We start from the raw sequence: 17,974 nt of genomic DNA on the forward strand, positions 1-17,974 counted from the left end.
AAAACACAGACAAAATATTCATTCGGGTTGTATAGGCTATTCTTCAATTACTAATATCCAATAACTTGACTATCTACTATAAAGAAATATATATATATATATATATATATTATATATATATATATATATACATATACTATAAAGAAAATTGATAGAATTATTTTTTTAAATTCAGGTTCAACAAAATTCTCAAAAAAAGACACTTGGCATAGCAAAGCTTTATAATGAGATTCACGTTTTTAAATCTGCGTCTGATTAACATTGATTTGGTATCCTTGTCTATCATTAGACAAAGCAACTCCGGACCGTTGCCAAATTGTTCATGTTGAAATATGATGAGATCCCAGAATATATAATCTTAGTTATGCAAATTTTCTATTAAATGATTGGAAGTTATATTTTTATAATATGTGGGAAAAAAGATCGACCTAGTGTCGAAGGCACTAAGAAGAGGGGAAGACCTAGGAAAAAATGGGAAAATTGTATCGCTCAAGATGTTGCAGAGAAAGGACTAACACCAAACGAAGCCCATAACCGTGACTCCTGGAAGCGACTGACCCGAGATGCCGACCCCACCTCAGTGGGAAAACGCTGAGAAGAAGAAGATTACAAGTTATATTTTTGTCGTGAATAGAATACATTTGAGATATAATTGATCATTATTAACAAGAATCAACAATATTAATGTCATACCAGATATACCAGTATGACTTGAAACAGAGAAGGCGGCAGAAAACTGTAGAACACTTGAACTATAAATGCTATAGAAGGCGGAGGAAAAAGAAACGTCACAACTATTCTGTCCTATCATTTTCACTAACTTTGAAACAAAAATCTCGCGGTAGAAGTGTATTTGCTAAGCGCTATTATTAAATAATGATTTGAGTACTGACTGGAATCTCCTTGGAGCACTTGCTTGTAGCCTCCATGAGCCAGCACCCTAACCAGCAGCTGGGCGGTGAGACACACCTGGTCCTGCTGCTCGAGTGTAATCGACGTGTGCACTCGCATCTGGTTGCCGTCACACGGGTCACTGATGCCTGAAAAAAACACAAAATATTACAACACTATTCACACATCAACTACTATAAACCTACAGCAAAACAAAGCGCCGATGCTTGATTGTAACCCGTGAACCGCAAAGGTCTGTGGAGAACACAAATAGTGAATGTTTTCAAGTCGACATGCACATTTTTTCGGATTATTAGGCCTAAAATTGTTAACTACGGTGAATAAAAACTGATAAAATGCTACTTGATCTTGACAACTTTACATTCCAGAGTCCACGACGCCACGGTGTCAAGTGGGATATTGGGAGGAATTTATTGTTCTTCAGTTGGCGTGTTGGCTACATTCAAATAAAAAATAAACATTAACAATTCAAGTATTATTAAAATTAGGAATTAATAAAAGAATAGGCCTCCCACCATCCTTTTGTAAATCCAAAATGTTTCAAGTTAATCAGTTGATTAGTTAAGTCAAGTCATCAGACAGAAGAAGACAGACTCAGATTACAAACAGAAGAAGATTATTATATGGAAGATGTAGATTGATACAAAATATAATTATACTAAATTGATACAAATTATTTAGCCTAGCAAGTATATCTTAACAATAAATAACATTTTCATGCAATAAAAAGTTGTGGTTAAAAAATTATTCAAATTGGTCATAGCATTCCAGTCAAGGATATCAATGAGTGATAATAAACTAAAATAAATAAGGAATTACCCGATGATCCAGGCAAGAAAAGACCAGATGCAAGCAGCTGCAACACTCTGCGAAATGCCACGTTAATCGGCAACGCTTGTCGGCTCGGATTGTTCATTATTGAGGTGTGCGCCTACACAAACAAACGAAAATGAATAGAAATTACAATTTCATAATAATTATCATGATATGATAGTTAGTCCAGGCAATGAATGCTCAAAAGAGGGTATAGAGGGAAAAGTTGGGAAGACAATTTTTGACCCCGCAGTTCTATTACGGATAGTAAGGAGGTAAACATATCAAAAGTCCCCCCCCCCTACCCCCAGTGCTAAGGGTGGGGATGCTTTAAAGGTACATTTTTTGGTTTCTCGCATAAAACTCAAAAACTACGTATCTTAAGGACTTGACTGCCATATAACAAATTAAAGCTTACATAATTTCCTACAATATTCATTTTACTTTATATCTATATTCAACTTTTTTTATATCTCCTCTGGTTTTTAAGATATCAGTTTTTATTTATTAGCCTGCTAAAGCTTCATTTATTGAATTTATCCGCTCTTGGAGGTGTGACATTTTTGAAAAGAACATGTTTGCCACCAATTTTTTTATATTTTTGCTCTTTTAACTTTTCAAAAATCGATTGGAAAAATCCATGCTGATTCAATGTACCTAGAATTTATTCTAGGTACCTTGATGCTGATTATGAGCTTATAGGGCATTAAATTCTCTTCAATTTGATGTATAATTTCACACTTACGAATTTCTCTACACCTTTTTCAGCAGCTTTAGTGTTGAGTGTGAAATTTCCATTTTTGCAACAATTAACCAATTGACAAAGAAATTTGGAGGGAATGTTTTAAACAAACTTTTTGACTTTGCAGCTTTGTTGAGACTAGTTGAGAGGAGAACATATCAAAATTCCCCATTCCTAACTCATGTGCTAAGGGGATGAGGGTGGTTTAAAAGTTGCATTTTTCAGCGTTTTGCTTCCACGCTCATATCTTGAGAACAATGCGTTCAACCTACATAACTAACTATTCAAAAATGAAGCTTGATAAATTCTCTACACTTCTTGTTCAGTGGAATTTTGTGATATTCCCAAAAGTTCCCGAGATATTCGCTCTTGAAGGTGTGTAATTGTTAAAATAACAGGTTTTTATCCAATGTTTTGCTCTTTCAGGGCTTATAACTCTCCAACAATGCATCACAAAAACGTTTACTCATCTTAGTTTTATAGAGCATGAAATTCTCTTCAAAATGATCTATTATTCCACTATTTCAATTATTAATTTCATTGTTATAGCAGCTTCAATGTAGGGGGTGAAATTTTCATTGCTGCAACAATTGATCGTTTGACAATGACATTTGAAGGAAGTGTCTGTGACTCAATTTTTGACTTTGCAGCTTCGTTTGGATTAGTTGGTAGGTGAACATATCAAAAGTGCGCATCTTTATCCCCTCTGTTGAAGTTGTGAAACCGCTGAATTGACACTTGTTGCCGCAATGAAAATTTCACCCTCTACAATGGAGCTGCTATAACAATTCATTTCTAATGTTTCAATAGATTCAATAGAACATTATTTTGAAAAAAATAAAAAATTGTTCTTATTAACATTATTTTGTTATTAAATTCTATTCCAAACGGAATGCGAAACTTATTTTGAACAATAGCATTTATCAAGTAGTAGTAATATAACTCAAGCCAATTAAAAAAATATGATTAGAATACAATATTTTATCCATTATTGATTGAATATAAATTCATTTCTATTCAGTATACAGTACCATGTTGATGGCCACATCACAAATTATTATTACGAATATATTGTCAATGAAATATAAATATCAACCAACAAGGAAGCCTTCAACTTCTAATCTACTGTGAATAATGCTGACTTTCATTCAATAAACATATGAAATTAGTCCAGCCAAATGGTCGTTTTTCAGGAAACAGCCCCGAAAGAATTTTTCTCGACTGTTCTATATGTATTTTGGGGCGCCGAATTCGAATCTAAAATTTTCTGACACTCCCAAACCCTTAAAATTTTGGACTTTTTTCAACTTTTCAGTAACAGTAAAATCGCAGAAAAAATGAGAAAATAAAAATAATCATTCTTTCAATTTGCTGTAACTTTTGAATGGTATTTAAATCAGAAAAACGATTTATGGAAGCGAAAAGAGGAGAAAATTCTCTACAACCTTGACTACATTTTGGATTTTTATCTGAAGGGTTTCACAAGATACGCAACTTTGAATATGCGAGAAATTTGTGATATGTTAATCATTCTCACAGTCAAAAGTTACAGCCAATTGAAAAAATGATTATTTTCTCATTTTTTTCTGCGATTTTACTGTTATTAAAGAGTCTCTAAAACAAGTAAGATACATGATAGAAACTTGCGATTAGTCTCAAATGAAAGAGAATTAAATGCTCTATAAGCTACGTTGCCTTAAATACATCTTGCATGACTGTTTATTATCGAAAAACTGTCAAGACTTTAAAATTGAGGAAAATATCGGAAATTTCTTGATTTTTTGAAACAAAAGTATCTTACTTCACGATTATATTTTTACAAAATTCATTTACCTCTCATGAAAGAGGTGATTCTGTTCTTCAAATCAAGACCAAATACCATTTTTTATCATATCGGGTTACCGAGATACACAGTTTTGAATATAGAAATTGGAAATTTTTTGTGTATGTAAATATGGGCTAAAATACACTCAAGGATGAATTTTTTATTTTTCCATCAGTTATGATACATGATTTTGAACCGCCTTGACGAGCTGAGAAGAATGAGCTGTAGTACGAGGAGATCTGATCATTCTGTCAAAAGTTATAAGTGTTTAAAGTTTTGAACCCTGACATATCCTTATGGCGTACCCCCCCCCCCACACTAGGAAATACTGAAATTGAATGTTTCTAACGGGTGATTCTCATAGAAAATAACCCTCGTGAGATGATATCAGCCGAAATATGTATTTTTTTGGTTGTAAGGCTTTGAAAAGGTATTATGATGAAAAATTTGTATTTTGACTGTAAGACATGATTTTATATTTTTGGGTGTATTTCCCCTTCCCCAACTACTAAATTCGGAAATTCCTAAGTAATCCTGTTCTGAATTAATTTTTCTCTCACGTGATGTGTTGTTTTTTCATCTATACTAGAAAAATACTCAAGTTGTATAGGGTAAAAGTGGTAGGTTTGCATAATTTTGAAAACCCCTTAAAAAATACCACTTTTTTAAAATTTGTAGCTCCGGAACCAAAAATGGTAGAATCCTGCGCGACTCAATTTATTGGAAATTATATAATCTTTAAGTTCATAGAGAATGATTTTTCTCCAAAAACTCGAAGTTTTCGAGATTAAATGGAAAAATTAAAAAAAGTCCGAAATTTTAGGGGTTTTGGGGGTGAAGCCGCCCTCTGGCGTGTTTTCAGATTCGAATTCAGCGCTCCAAAATACATATAGAACCGTCGAGAAAAACTCTTTCGGGGCTGATTCCTGAAAAACGACCATTTGACTGGTCTAAATATATAAAAATTGATGGAAAATTGTATACTTTTCATAAAAAAATAATTGAAAACTAATTAGTGATTATTACTAACTAACCAAAAGATCCAGCATCCAAGGAGTGAGAGGTTCGAAGCCGTCAAATCGATTCTTCAAATCTCTGAGCAAGCGAATCAGTACCTTGACTGAGGAATGATGGGCACTTTCTTCAAACCAGCGACTGTAAACCAACAATTCAAAGTCATAAATTCACAAAAATTTTCAAGAAAACACTGTAACGATCCATAGAAATAATTTATTGACACAATAGGAACCAGAATTCTTACTGGCGACGGCAACGCTGTTGGTTTATACAACACTACTTGGAACAGTGATAATTTATTTTTAAATTTGAGATAAAAGAATGTATATGTTATTCTTCGATGGATTAACTATCATTATTATGCTAAATCCACGACATCTTATGCAATACCATACAGTATCTAGCAATCAGCATCTAGCATTCTAATTTGTAATATTATAATGTATAACATGTACTTGAATACAAAGTATCGATGTTATTGTATCCATGTAAAGTGACTTTGTTCAATGCAATTATTTTGTTTGTGACAATAAAACATTCTCGATTCTTGAATCAAATGCAAGCTTTAGCTACCACTGTCGCACATGTTAGTGATTTTCAGTGGAGCACACTCATGCCACAACTTATGTTTTATGCATGCCACACGTATACTTTTGTTGATAAGCATTCTGACATGAGAAAAGACGTGCACAGCTGCTGTGCAGTCTTCTAATAATATTCAACGAGGTGAGAATGGGTGATGAAAGGATTGCCAAAGGTATATGGAGAGAAAGAATATACAATAGAAGAAGAAAATGAAGGACAAGGAATAGATGGACAGATGATGTGGAGCGGGATTTGAGAACGCTTGGAGTTCGCAACTGGAAAAGGCAGGCGGAGGATTGGGAGAGATGGAGAGGCTTTGTGAGGGAGGCCAAGGGTTGTAACGACCTGTATAGCTGAGGAGTATGTTACTGCTTATAAAATTTGGGAGGAGAGCAGTTTTGGGGTAAGCCTGTTGCTCTCTCTCTCTCTCTCTCTCTCTCTCGGGTTGTGTGGCAGAGAGGACCAGGAGTCCTAACTCCGCCCTAATAAAGGCATATAATCAATCAATCAATCTCAGTCATAACCATTTTATTTTTTATTGTATGAAACTAGTTTCAGTTGTTACACCATTTTAATCTCTAGTAATTTTCTTAAATGTTTTTAATAAATCAATGATTGATAATTTCAAGTTTATATCCGATTAAATTAATTGAATAAAATGTGTCTAGTGACTGACCAATGCCTGAGCGCGGCCAAATGACTCTGCACAATCTTGTAGTCGAGGTGTATCTCGGGGTCCAACTTGCGCAGATTGTGGTGTACGGTGGCCACCAGCACCTTGACAGTGGCCTCCTGGTTGCTCACTTCGAAGCCGCGCTCGTTGGTGGTCATCTTCAGTGCCCCCCCTCCGCCGCCCGCTCCCTTCAGCTGCTCCACGATGCGGGTGCCCAGTGCGCCGACGCACTCCTTGGTCGGCAGCGTTTTCAGCACCACCACTATGTCGGCCACGTTGTGACCCCTGATCATTGTGCCTTTCTTGAATGAGCCCACTTGTCGCGATTCGTCCACTTGCTGTTAACAAAATTACAAAAAAGTATCTGGAAATAGATGTAAAAATATAATAAAGTATTTCAATAGGGACACTTGGATTGTTCAATTATTATAGAAATATCTATAATTATAGAATTTTCTGGCAAATAAAGAATCTTCAACAGTACAAACGGAGCATAATATCTTCAGAATAGTGTTCCATAAAATCAGCAAACTACATGTTGAATAGATCAATGTTTTGTTTTGTCAGGCTAAACTGTCATAACTAGTTGACATGAAAAGTGGGGCTGTTTCCAACATACAGCATACGAAAAATAATAGCCGATTATAAAATAATAATAATGTACATACACTATTGGTGTTCACTTAATTGTTTAGGGCTACTTGTATTCACAAAAGAATTAAAAATCAAAGTACCATTTGAAAGTTTCACTTTAAAACATGTTGTGAAAAATAAAAATAAATGTTGAAAAAGGTACTTTGATTTCTAATTTTTATGGTTGGACTTTCCTTGAAGTATATCGTAGTCAGACTACAACAGAAAATTTTACTGAGCTTACTATGGACTCTCTGGAGCATTGACTATTTAACGGGAAATACTGATGAAAGCGCAGTTACTAATATAGTATGAAGTGAAATAATATACTCTTTAATATTATACTTACACAAGAGTCGAAGTTTCCAGGAGCAACAATCAAATGGTCAAAGGCATTTTGTATTTTGGTGACCAGATTCAGAACAGAGGCCTGCTCCTGTTCAGTTGGCGACAGATCGCTGTTTCTCTTCATCAGCGCCTATAATCAACGAAAATAATTAGACTACTACAAAATTAAAGAAATCATCAATTAGTTATCAGAAAGAGCATCAATGAAGACAACAATTTGTAAAAGCAATAATTTATCATTTTATTGGGTACAGTCTGGCTATCGTTCGAGTGACCAAATTGATGTTCGGGTGTTTCTCCCGATCGACCTCGCTCCGGCGTGATGTGGGTGGGGCAAGGAAGCAAGGAGTGTCTTCCCTTCTTACGTTTTAGTGGACTGGTCGGGCGGGATCCAGCCACTAGGAGAGCTCTTCGGGTAGGGGTTGATTTAGCCGGCCTTAGTGTTGACTCTCTTCCTGTGGGCCCTCGTTGTACATACTGTTCCCCAAAGGATCAGGCTGGTGCTCAGTACCTCGGGAGCTCTTTTTAGAGTTCGTTCCTCAGGCAGTACTGGATCCCCCAGCCGCGTGTTGCTGGTTCTCATGGTGAAAGGAAAACCGACAACCAGGAGGAAACATAGCACACGTGATGACTGTGTGACTTCCCATATCATGGTTCGACCTTTGTAACCTGGACTGTCCATCTCTGGGAGTAACTGAGCACAGTGAAGTGTCTCTGGTGGTGTTTCGGGGTAATCCAGTGAGAGATCAGATTATGGGATTTAGGTTACCCCCGTTACCGGGAGTAGAAGGCATGAGAAATTGCGCGTGGTGTATCCAGACTGTGGGTAGCAGATTATAGAATGATGAAAAACCTCTCTCACTGGTTCTTCTTTCCGAAACGCTTGCTTCCCCTTTTGGGTGCCTGTGTGGTGGACGTGCAAGCGCCCACCTTGGAGACGTATACAATTGGGAACCACAAGCATTTTCTTCGCCTGAAGACGAGTTAGAGGATACGTCCGTTCCCGACCAGTCCCACATACCGCGGGAACTGCGCAGTGCCCCGACCGAGGTGGGCGGTCAATTGGGGTGGTTACACTTCAATGTAAGCTTAATTTCTCCGTGATACTCGCCTACCGACTTGGCAGTGCCGATGGGGCACGTTATCGCGTGTCACACGTCACGGGGTATGCATACAGCAGGTGAACACTTGGAGGTTAGACATTAACGTGTGGTGTCACGGCCAAAATGCTTTACTGACTATACTGAGCTGTGACGAGGTTGCCAGGAGGCGTCCTAAGGAGAGGTTACAGACCTCTGACAGTTCTCGCATCCCCGAGGAAGAGAGCAGGTCGTTGACAGGAAGTCTCGTGTCCTGGGGGAAATTAAAAGCGGAAAGGTGCCCTATGAAAGAGAGGGTCGACTTCCATAGCCGATGGCTGAACTGGAGTTGGCTAGAGTTGAGGCGCCTCCGCTGGCAGGCACTGCAACCCTGCGTTGAGATGTGCGTAGCAGCTAGATTTTCTAGGCAGTTTAGAGATAACAACCCGTAACTCCTAGGATTATCCTTTGTTAGCAATTTACTTCGTTACAATCCTCATTGGTTGAGAAGCCTTGGTATCAAGACGAATATGGAAGAGTAGATTTTGTGGTGGTGATATTGGTGAATACTTCAATGAAAACAATACACAAACTTGTAGTACCCTTAATTATTAAAAGCATTAAAATATTTTAACGACAAGTTTCGACCATAGATCATTTTCAAGATCATTTTAAAGTTTAGAAACTATATTTTAAAGTTTTTAATAATAAAGGGTACTACAAGTTTTTATTAATTTATACAAAAGTAGCCCATATTAGTGAAGTGTTTTTGGTGAATATTAAATAGGCCTACACCTGCCCCCTGTGGGTTGAGGGAGTTTTGAGTCGAACATCATCCTCAAGAATGTGTTGAAAACCAGAATTTCTTGGGAAAACTTCTTGGGAGAGTTGAGGCTTTTGACCCTGCAGAGTTTCGGAGGTGCAAAAAGAAAAACCCAAGAGACCAGAGATGGGGAAACTCCAGGCACAAATCTGGGTCAAGAGGCTGAGTCAAGGGTGGCCGGGCGCTCTAGAGGCAACTTGGCCACCTCTTCCTCAGCGGAAGGACCTTCAAAGAAGGCCAGGAGTGGAACTAACGTAGGTCACGAGGACTAATCAGTTGATGAGACTGTCAAGCATATCACACTGGATTGCGACAAGTAACCAGGTGATGAATGGGATGTTAGCATAGGGAAAAACTCCTGCTTCTTGTAAAGGACACAGGTATTGGTTTGTGATGAATGGGATGTTAGCATAGGGAAAAACTCCTGCTTCTTGTAAAGGACACAGGTATTGGTTTGCCTAACTAACATAATTTTTGGGAGCACAATAAGCTTCGGTTGACGTGTGGGGATCTTTGAACCTTTGGATCCTTGAATCCGTCCCTTCAAAAACAATAAACAATAGGCCTACACCTGAAGCATCCTACAAATTTCGAAAATTTGACTGATACTAAGCAAGTATTTGATTAGATACTAAAAGCAATGTTAATTGATAGAAGGGTGAACACAAATAAGATAATTGAACTACAATGATATAGGGATTTGGCGAATGTACCCTCTTTTACTTCAGGTAAGTAGTGCCTTACTGTAACAAAAAAACTAGGGATCATCCCGTGTGCTAACTATTGCTCTTATGAATTACGAGGGTTATTTTTTTTTCAACTTCCGATGTGGTATAAAAAAGAAACGAGTGAGAGTAATTGAATGAATTTATTATCAAAAGTTATTTACATTATTAGTTACTTCTTAACATAGTCACCATTCAGATTGAGGCATTTTTCATACCTGGGTACAAGCTTCTTAATACCTTGTTCATAGAATTTAGCCGCCAGTGATTTGAGGTGGTTTTTCACAGCATCTTGCAGCGCATCGTCTGTTCGGAAGCTCTGCCCCCTAGCATTTTCTTCAGTTCCGGGAAAACGTGATAGTCGCTTGGTGCTAAGTCTGGGCTATACGCCGGATGGTCAAAAACGTCCCATTTGAACCCGTTAAGAAGACGGGCGTTGTCATGAATGAGCACCACTCCCGATGTGAGCATTCCTCTCCTTTTGTTCTGCACAGTTCCTCTCCAATCACGCACTGCACTGTCACTCATAAAGCTTTCACCATATACTCGTTTCATTCTATGGTGAATTTCTTTTGTGGATAACCCTTCAGCTTGCAAAAAACGAATTACACTTCACAACTCACACTTGGCGGGAGATTCTATCATATTGACCATGTTTATGTGTCGCTAGATGAACTGGTAATGACGACAGATGGCCGAAAACGAGTGAGGTTATAGTGTAAGATGTGACTAGTCAGCTGCCGCGCATTGTTGGCCAATGCCGCTCGCATTGCCATCTAGCGGCACGATCGGAAGTTGAAAAAAAAAATAGCCCTCGTATAAGTAATTATATGGTTTAATATAAGTTTATAGATGCATTTCTCCGCAGATAGAACGTTTGATAATAGCACCAGGAGATGGCCTCTGGCTAACAAAGTCATACAAAGGCCTTCTCATAGTCTGGCTACTATATAAATCAGCTTTGAATACCATTTAAAATTGTCTTCATCTTACTATGACTCACTATCTAAACCCACATCTACATGTTGGCCTAAAGGTGCGTACAGACTTACGCTCTGCTCCGCAATCGAACGTCACTCGAGCAGATCGATAGATGGTCGCCGGTGGAGCAAGAGTGGAACGCGAACAGAGCTCGAGCATGGCAAGTTCCTATAGTAGGATCCATATTATAATGGCAGTGTGTGATTTGCAATGGTGTTGCTATCCTTGTCTATCATTCAACAAAGCAGATGGCGCTATCTCTTTTACGCTTTGCGATGTTGCCACATCGTTTATCAACAATGTAGAAATTCAAATAATTGACAAAATATTTAATCTCAATCATGGAAATTTATTATTACATCTTTAAAAAATATATTTTCTTGACAAATAAATATGATTAACTATTTTCAGTAATAATGAACAGTTAAATTTATCAGATATACCATTATCAGCTGTTTGAGTGACAAGGCTGAGATCTGGCAACCCTTTTCTCCTATCTTCCTACACTGCCATTATAACCTGGACCTCACTATAGGTCGCATGCGCGGTCAACGATTTTGTTTGTAATATTTATTAATGGCTAAAGTGCACGTCCAGTGCCAACATACCTGTCATCAAATTTTTGGTTGCGATCGATTTAGTATGTTATTTTGAACAAAAAATCACAAAAATTAAACGGCGCTTACTATTGTTTTTAAAATAAACTAAGTTCAAAGTAGCAGAACTTTACATGCATTTAACCTATAAGTAGCAACCATAAGTAGCTAAGGTTAGAAAAAGCTGTAGGTAAGGAAAAGCTTTATGTTAGGAAAGCTTAGGTTAGGAAAAGCTTTGGGTTTAAAATAAAACTCAAATTAGGAATATCATAATTTGATGATTTCAATAATCAAAATGGCTGTTACTCATAGGTTAAATGCATGTAAAATTGTGCTACTTTAAACTTAGTTTATTTAAAAAACAATAGTGAGCGCCGTTTAATTTTTGTGATTTTGTGCTCAAAATAACATACTCAATCGATCCCAACCAAAAATTTGATAATAGGTATGTTGGCACTGGACGTGCACTTACACCTTTATTAATAGTTAGGAACTCTGTGTTAGCAAATAAAATTATCAAAATTAATACTAATTAATTATTAAATTATCAAAATTAAATAATACAAAGTTATAAAATAATTTATAATAATAGGTACCAGCATATTAGCATTTAGAAGAAAGAAGCCGAACTCCCAACCAAGCCTTTCAACTTTTGAAACATTGACAGACATTACCTTTTATAATAAAATGTTAAAATAATGCAATAATCATAATATTTATTATTGGGCTACCCAGCAATCCCCTGGTCAGAATATTTTATTTAGTTTTGTCACCCGATCAGCTGGATTGAACGTTTCACATTTGTGAGGTTAGGTTGTAGCAAAGTCAACAACACGACAAGCGCGCAATCATCCTTCGAACCTCAATCGAACTCTTGCGTAATGTTCATGATCGGAGCAAGTGCGGAGCGTGATCGAGGCGCGCATATCTGTACGCACCTCAATAAAGACCAATGTCGGCCAGCGCCAGTATATGGATGGGTGGTTTGCCAGCGTTCTCCTAGATTTGGACTAGTAATTATCAAGCTGGGCCAGCATGTGGACTACGCATTACGACAAACATTCAAAGAATGTTTGTTTCAGACCAACCTGTGTAAAGGTATCTTCGTTGGGCGCTGGTTTCACTCGTTGAAAGGCCGGCTCGCATAGGATAAAGTCGAACGGATGGTGCGGAACATAGGGCGACTTCGATTTGTTTTGAAGCCGGCTGAGGATTACTCCAGGGGGAGGAGGCCCCCCTCCCCTTCCACTAATTGGGCCACCACGGCCTCTGCCGCGAGCCATTTTCACAACCTACAACAAACCTAGTGTTATTTCATTGTTATGGAAATGATTTTGAAATAAATAATAATAAATCAGCAAATTAATGAAATATGAATAGATATCACTAGAAGTATCATTCTAATTCACTGAGTTAAAGCACCGGTGACAAAAACATAGATTCCGACAATGAACAACCCTTTAGCTATAATTGCAAATCGGATAACACGTTTCAAGAAAATTTATATTACTATTTTTTGTTTTCTGAAAAATAGGTTTTTCAATCCAGAGAGAATGTTTCGTACCATGATCAGTATTTTTTCTTTAAATTGAAATTTACAAATTATATTGGATAAAAATAATATTGCTTTGTTACCAGAAAAATTCAGGTTATGTAAGGTACCGTATTGATTTATTGAGGATTAGCAAGGAGAAAGCTCTTCTTACCGTAATTTTTAAACGAGTAACTTACCATTCCCTGTTTGGAGTTAATAGTTGCAGTTTAAAGAAGCTAGTAAGAAATATTTTAGAATATTGTAGGGATTTATGTTGAAGAACCGTGTGTTTGGATTGGAGTGGAGATGAGATGAGATAGCGACTCCGGCTTTTAGAAGTCGACTCTCGAATTTTTGTCCAGTCTAACTCGATATCGAGCAACTTGAAGTCGAGTTAAAAAAGTATGAGTCGACCAAGACCAAAGATCACTGAACCACTGTGACTGAACTTGACTTTTGAGTCGACAACTGAATTATGTCAACCCTTAGACCAGTTATAGAATTAGAAATAGACCAGTTATAATAATTATTCTATTACTGGTCTAAGGTTGGCACAGTATGTTGGCTTCATCGACTTTCAGTATGAATATACAATGAGCCATGTCTATTCTAGCCGTGTCAACCGAACATTATAATATTATTATTTATATACAAATGTAGTCGATGTTTTGTAAAGATACATCGGTGATACATCGATCATCGATATGCTGCTCTTGGCCGCCGCATGGGAATCATGGAATTAGGTTAGAAAATTAAAAAATCTGGTTTTTTGTTCACAGTCTATAAAAATGACAAAATAATAATCAATACTGATAATAATTATTGCATAATATGTAAGTTGTAATCTGTTGTTATTCTTGCAGTTTCATATATTTTTGCCTGTTTTAATTTTACGTTATAAGATGAAGATAGCCTAACCTTAAATCTCATCCAACTAACTTTTACTTTTTTACGTAAAATTACCTATCTCACTTGATGTTATCAATAATAATAACTCTATTCAAATATAATAATTATCAAACTAAACTACAAATTTGTACAAATGCTATCTTTTATAATAGAGAAAAGAATACCTACTGATATCTGTAATCTCTTCTCTCCTCTCATTTATTTATGATTGTAGGCTTTACTAATTTTACTATATAAATATCTTCACATATGAAGATACAGTTTCAAAGACTACAGAAGTGCTAAGCACACATACCGTAAGGTATTATATGTGATGTTTGTAGCTATCTTGTCTATTCTTATCACCCCTCTTTTTGTTTTTTTTTCAGGATCATGCCTGTGGGACGTCAAGAAGTTTTGCGTCTCTACAAAGATCTTTTGAAGTATGGACAGAATTTAAAATTCACCGACAAAAGCTACTTTGAAAGTCGAATCAAATCTGAGTTTAGAAAACACAAATCTCTTGAGAAACCAAGTGATAAACAATTTCATTTTGAGGTAAGAATTAATTAAGATTATGTTTTTTCACTTAGCGTAAAGGTAAGCTATTTTATTTTTAAGAGAGGTGCCGTAATTTAACAAGTTTATTTTTGATGCAACCAAAATATTTTCCAAATACCTTTAAACCCTTATCGTAAAGGACTAATCCTAATATTTGATCATCCAGCTACATGAGTCAAACAGAATGCGTACCTAGTTTTAAAATCAGAAATACAGCAGTCAGGCATGTGCAGTTGGCTTTCTTTTACCTCCGCAACCAACTACTATCTTCCCACCAGTCCAATACTGTAGGCCAAAGGGCCAAGTAGAAACTAGTAGGTTAGCCAGTATCATGATCAAAGACCAGGGTTCCCCGGATAGATCGTGTCAAAATTTAAAAACTCAATTTACATAGATGGCGTCGTCACAGACCAACAAAGTCATCAAAAAATCTTCTTAACAGTAGAAGCTCCTCCCAATGAGCTTGAACACATTGATAGGGTGTTGCTGAATGCAGAAGGTGAGGGTGAGCGCCCTCTCACTGAGTGTGGCAGGCAGTTGAATATCCTGATTACCAGCACTGGAAAACAATCCTTGGCCATATAGTGAGGTCTACGTTATAATGGCAGTGTTGAATTAGCAATGGTATTGCTATCCTTGTCTATCATTCAACAAAACGGATAGTGCTATCTCTTTCTCGCTTTGCTCTGTTGCCAGATCGTCTTTTAACAATCTAGAATTAATAATTAACAAAATATTTCATCTTCATTATGAAAATTATTGAAAAATTAAATTTTAACAGTTAATATTAACAGTTGATATTACATAAATAAACCTGTATCAGCTACCATCTATAGAAGGCATTGACAAGACAGAGGATCGGCAACGTTTTTCTCCTATCTATCTTCACGGCCATTATGTGGGCCTCACTATAGACAAACGACGGCGTGGCACGTCCATGTTGATCCTCCCACGTGAGTCACATGTTGAGTGCACGTTTTTCTCCTATCTATCTTCACGGCCATTATGTGGGCCTCACTATAGACAAACGACGGCGTGGCACGTCCATGTTGATCCTCCCACGTGAGTCACATGTTGAGTGCACTTCCTCTCTTCTTGAAAACGTAGACAGGTGTTTTTTTTGACATGAAGTATGCTAATATGTGCAGTCCAGGTTGAATGAAATAATAAAACATCTGAAGAAATATTAAATAAGCATTAAATTATTTAATATTTTACAGAGAGGCCAGCAAATATTAATCAAAGCACGAATCCTGTGACCTGAAAAATGATGAGTAATCTACTAAGAGTACTCACAAACGTGCAGTCAAGACATCTTTCGACCACTCGGCTGTTGTTGAAGAAAGGAATCGACTACTCTAAGGTGCCAACTCTCGATGAAGACGACTTGGAGGAGCAGTTTGTGAGGGGCAGTGGGCCGGGAGGACAATCGGTTAATAAGACCAATAATTGCGTCGTTATCAAGCATAAACCTACTGGTATGTATTAATTCATTCACAATTGAAGAGCTCCATTCCAAAACCCGCTAAGACAATTTTTTTTATTTGTGGTTTTTGGGTTAGGAGATTAGCAATTTTATGTAGGAGATAGAACCAATTGAGCTAATGTTGTTTTCTGGCTCATGTTCCTGCCAAAATAAGGACAAAGCATTGCTGTTTACATCATATCGTTTCATTAAGCCATCGACAATTTTCAAAAGGATCATACATATAAATTCTCTATTGGGGGTGACATGTCCCCTGATTGATTATTTGGGAGAATCGTGAAGGATAAAGCTGAGCCGATTGTTGAGCTGATTATAAAACATTTTAGAAGACTTAGGTACTGTGGTTTATGAAAAGGACTTATCTTGTTACAATGTGAAGAGTGTTGCTGAACGTACATTGAAATTGAAACTTCCTTCCAAGGTTATCGTACGAAAAGGTTTTAATTTGTTTTATGTGACGACTATAATTAATGCATAGGATGAAAGATTGTAGAATGCATGACTGAGTACAATATGGACTATATTCACTGTGTTGTGGAACGTCGAAAATTACTGTCTCTCATACTATGTTGTTCTTCAAGTGATGAAAAGAAAAATTATGTGAGAAAAATCTTAAAGTTTGTTGAATATTTTTCAGCTAAAACTAAACTCTTCTATGATGATTGCCTAAAAATTGAAATAATGCTGCTTTTGAGACTAAAACAAGATTTAGATTATAGTTTATTTTTAAAATCAACTTTGAAGTAACTTTTGCACGTTAAATACGTACGTTTGTACATTATTAATATAATTCCACTTTCAGCAAGTGATAAAATATCATATTATATTTTTAATATGAACAATAGAATATTATTATTTTAATTTATGTGATAAAATTTATACTTGAAACAACCAAGAATAGTGTTCAAAGAAAAACTTCACTCGAGAAGGAAAAAAGGCAGACCGAGAATACGATGGGAAGATGAGATCAGGGGTGATTTAATAAGGATGGGTTATAGAGAATGGAGAAGATAAAAGACAATTAGGATGGAGTAGATTTATAGAAGATAGAAATGCTTGGAGGAGGCCAAAGCCCACAATGGGCTGTAGAGCTAAAAAATAATAAGAAACAACGACATGCAGTCAATTATTTATGTAAACAATAATTTTGTTCACTTACTCACGGCAAGCGTCTATTTTCAACAGTGGCGGTTCAGTGTTTTCTTGGTTAGGAAAAACATCAAAATTCACCATAGGTGCGAATCCACCTTAAACCACAAAAGTTCTAGGGTCTTTCATAGTATTTATCAATCTTATTCTGTTCGATTTATGTGTCAATTCCATGTTTTGACAGGAATTGTGTCGAAATGCCACGATTCGAGGTCGCAGAGTGAAAATCGCAAACTGGCCCGACAGAAGTTGATCACGCAGCTGGACAATCTGCTGAACAAGGAGATGTCCATCGAAGCACAAACCAGCAGACTGCTCAAAAGCAAAGCGATAAAAGAGGACAAAAAGAAAGAGAAACTGAGATTGCTGAAAGCCCAGTGGAAAGAGAGAGAAGGCATAACCTAGTAGTTATAGTGAATAGCTAATTTAATAATTGTAAAAATTATATTGTTTGTTTTGTAAATAAATAAGCGTTTTGTTTAATCCTTCTATTCTTGAATGAAGTCCTTGAGAGAAAGAATTTCTTGGGAAGGATAAGCTAGTAGTGATTAGAATTTTATTCAAAAAATTATCTTGTTTGAACGATTTTTTATAAATTGATTTT

General features: G+C 36.7%; 2 protein-coding genes across 5 annotated transcripts in view; one reads left to right on the forward strand and one right to left on the reverse strand.

Moving 5' to 3' along the window:
* Positions 1-13,644, reverse strand: part of LOC111044392 (interleukin enhancer-binding factor 2 homolog) — a 14,965-nt gene extending 1,321 nt beyond the window's left edge. Inside the window, exons 1-7 of the mRNA XM_022329532.2 lie at positions 13,484-13,644; positions 12,841-13,044; positions 7,550-7,678; positions 6,571-6,905; positions 5,327-5,447; positions 1,732-1,843; positions 894-1,040 (exon numbers count right to left, since the gene is read on the reverse strand). Coding sequence (XP_022185224.1) covers positions 894-1,040; positions 1,732-1,843; positions 5,327-5,447; positions 6,571-6,905; positions 7,550-7,678; positions 12,841-13,044; positions 13,484-13,486 — 1,051 coding nt within the window. The 5' untranslated portion in view covers positions 13,487-13,644. The remainder of the gene's footprint in view (positions 1-893; positions 1,041-1,731; positions 1,844-5,326; positions 5,448-6,570; positions 6,906-7,549; positions 7,679-12,840; positions 13,045-13,483) is intronic.
* Positions 13,645-13,677: 33 nt separating this feature from the next.
* On the forward strand, positions 13,678-17,853 carry LOC111044393 (probable peptide chain release factor C12orf65, mitochondrial). 4 transcript variants are annotated; one of them, XM_039425837.1, is made up of 4 exons: positions 13,678-14,029; positions 14,564-14,732; positions 15,956-16,213; positions 17,555-17,853. In XM_039425837.1, the coding sequence occupies exons 3-4, from the start codon at positions 16,003-16,005 to the stop codon at positions 17,773-17,775; spliced, it is 432 nt and encodes a 143-aa protein (XP_039281771.1). In that variant the 5' UTR covers positions 13,678-14,029; positions 14,564-14,732; positions 15,956-16,002; the 3' UTR covers positions 17,776-17,853. The 4 variants fall into 4 exon arrangements, 2 of the variants coding, with proteins under 2 accessions (XP_039281771.1, XP_039281770.1); XR_005571057.1 differs by having other exon boundaries at positions 13,807-14,029; XM_039425836.1 differs by having other exon boundaries at positions 13,984-14,119.
* Positions 17,854-17,974: the final 121 nt, after the last annotated feature.

The sequence above is a fragment of the Nilaparvata lugens genome, chromosome 4, assembly GCF_014356525.2.
Source record: "Nilaparvata lugens isolate BPH chromosome 4, ASM1435652v1, whole genome shotgun sequence".
Classification (NCBI taxonomy): Eukaryota; Metazoa; Arthropoda; class Insecta; order Hemiptera; family Delphacidae; genus Nilaparvata; species Nilaparvata lugens.

Excerpts from the sequence above, each read along its gene's own strand:
- LOC111044393 (XM_039425837.1), top strand. The coding sequence starts at position 16,003 with ATGATGAGTAATCTACTAAGAGTACTCACAAACGTGCAGTCAAGACAT. Across the intron at positions 16,214-17,554 it reads TATCAAGCATAAACCTACTG|GAATTGTGTCGAAATGCCAC; the intron begins GTATGTATTAAT and ends ATGTTTTGACAG.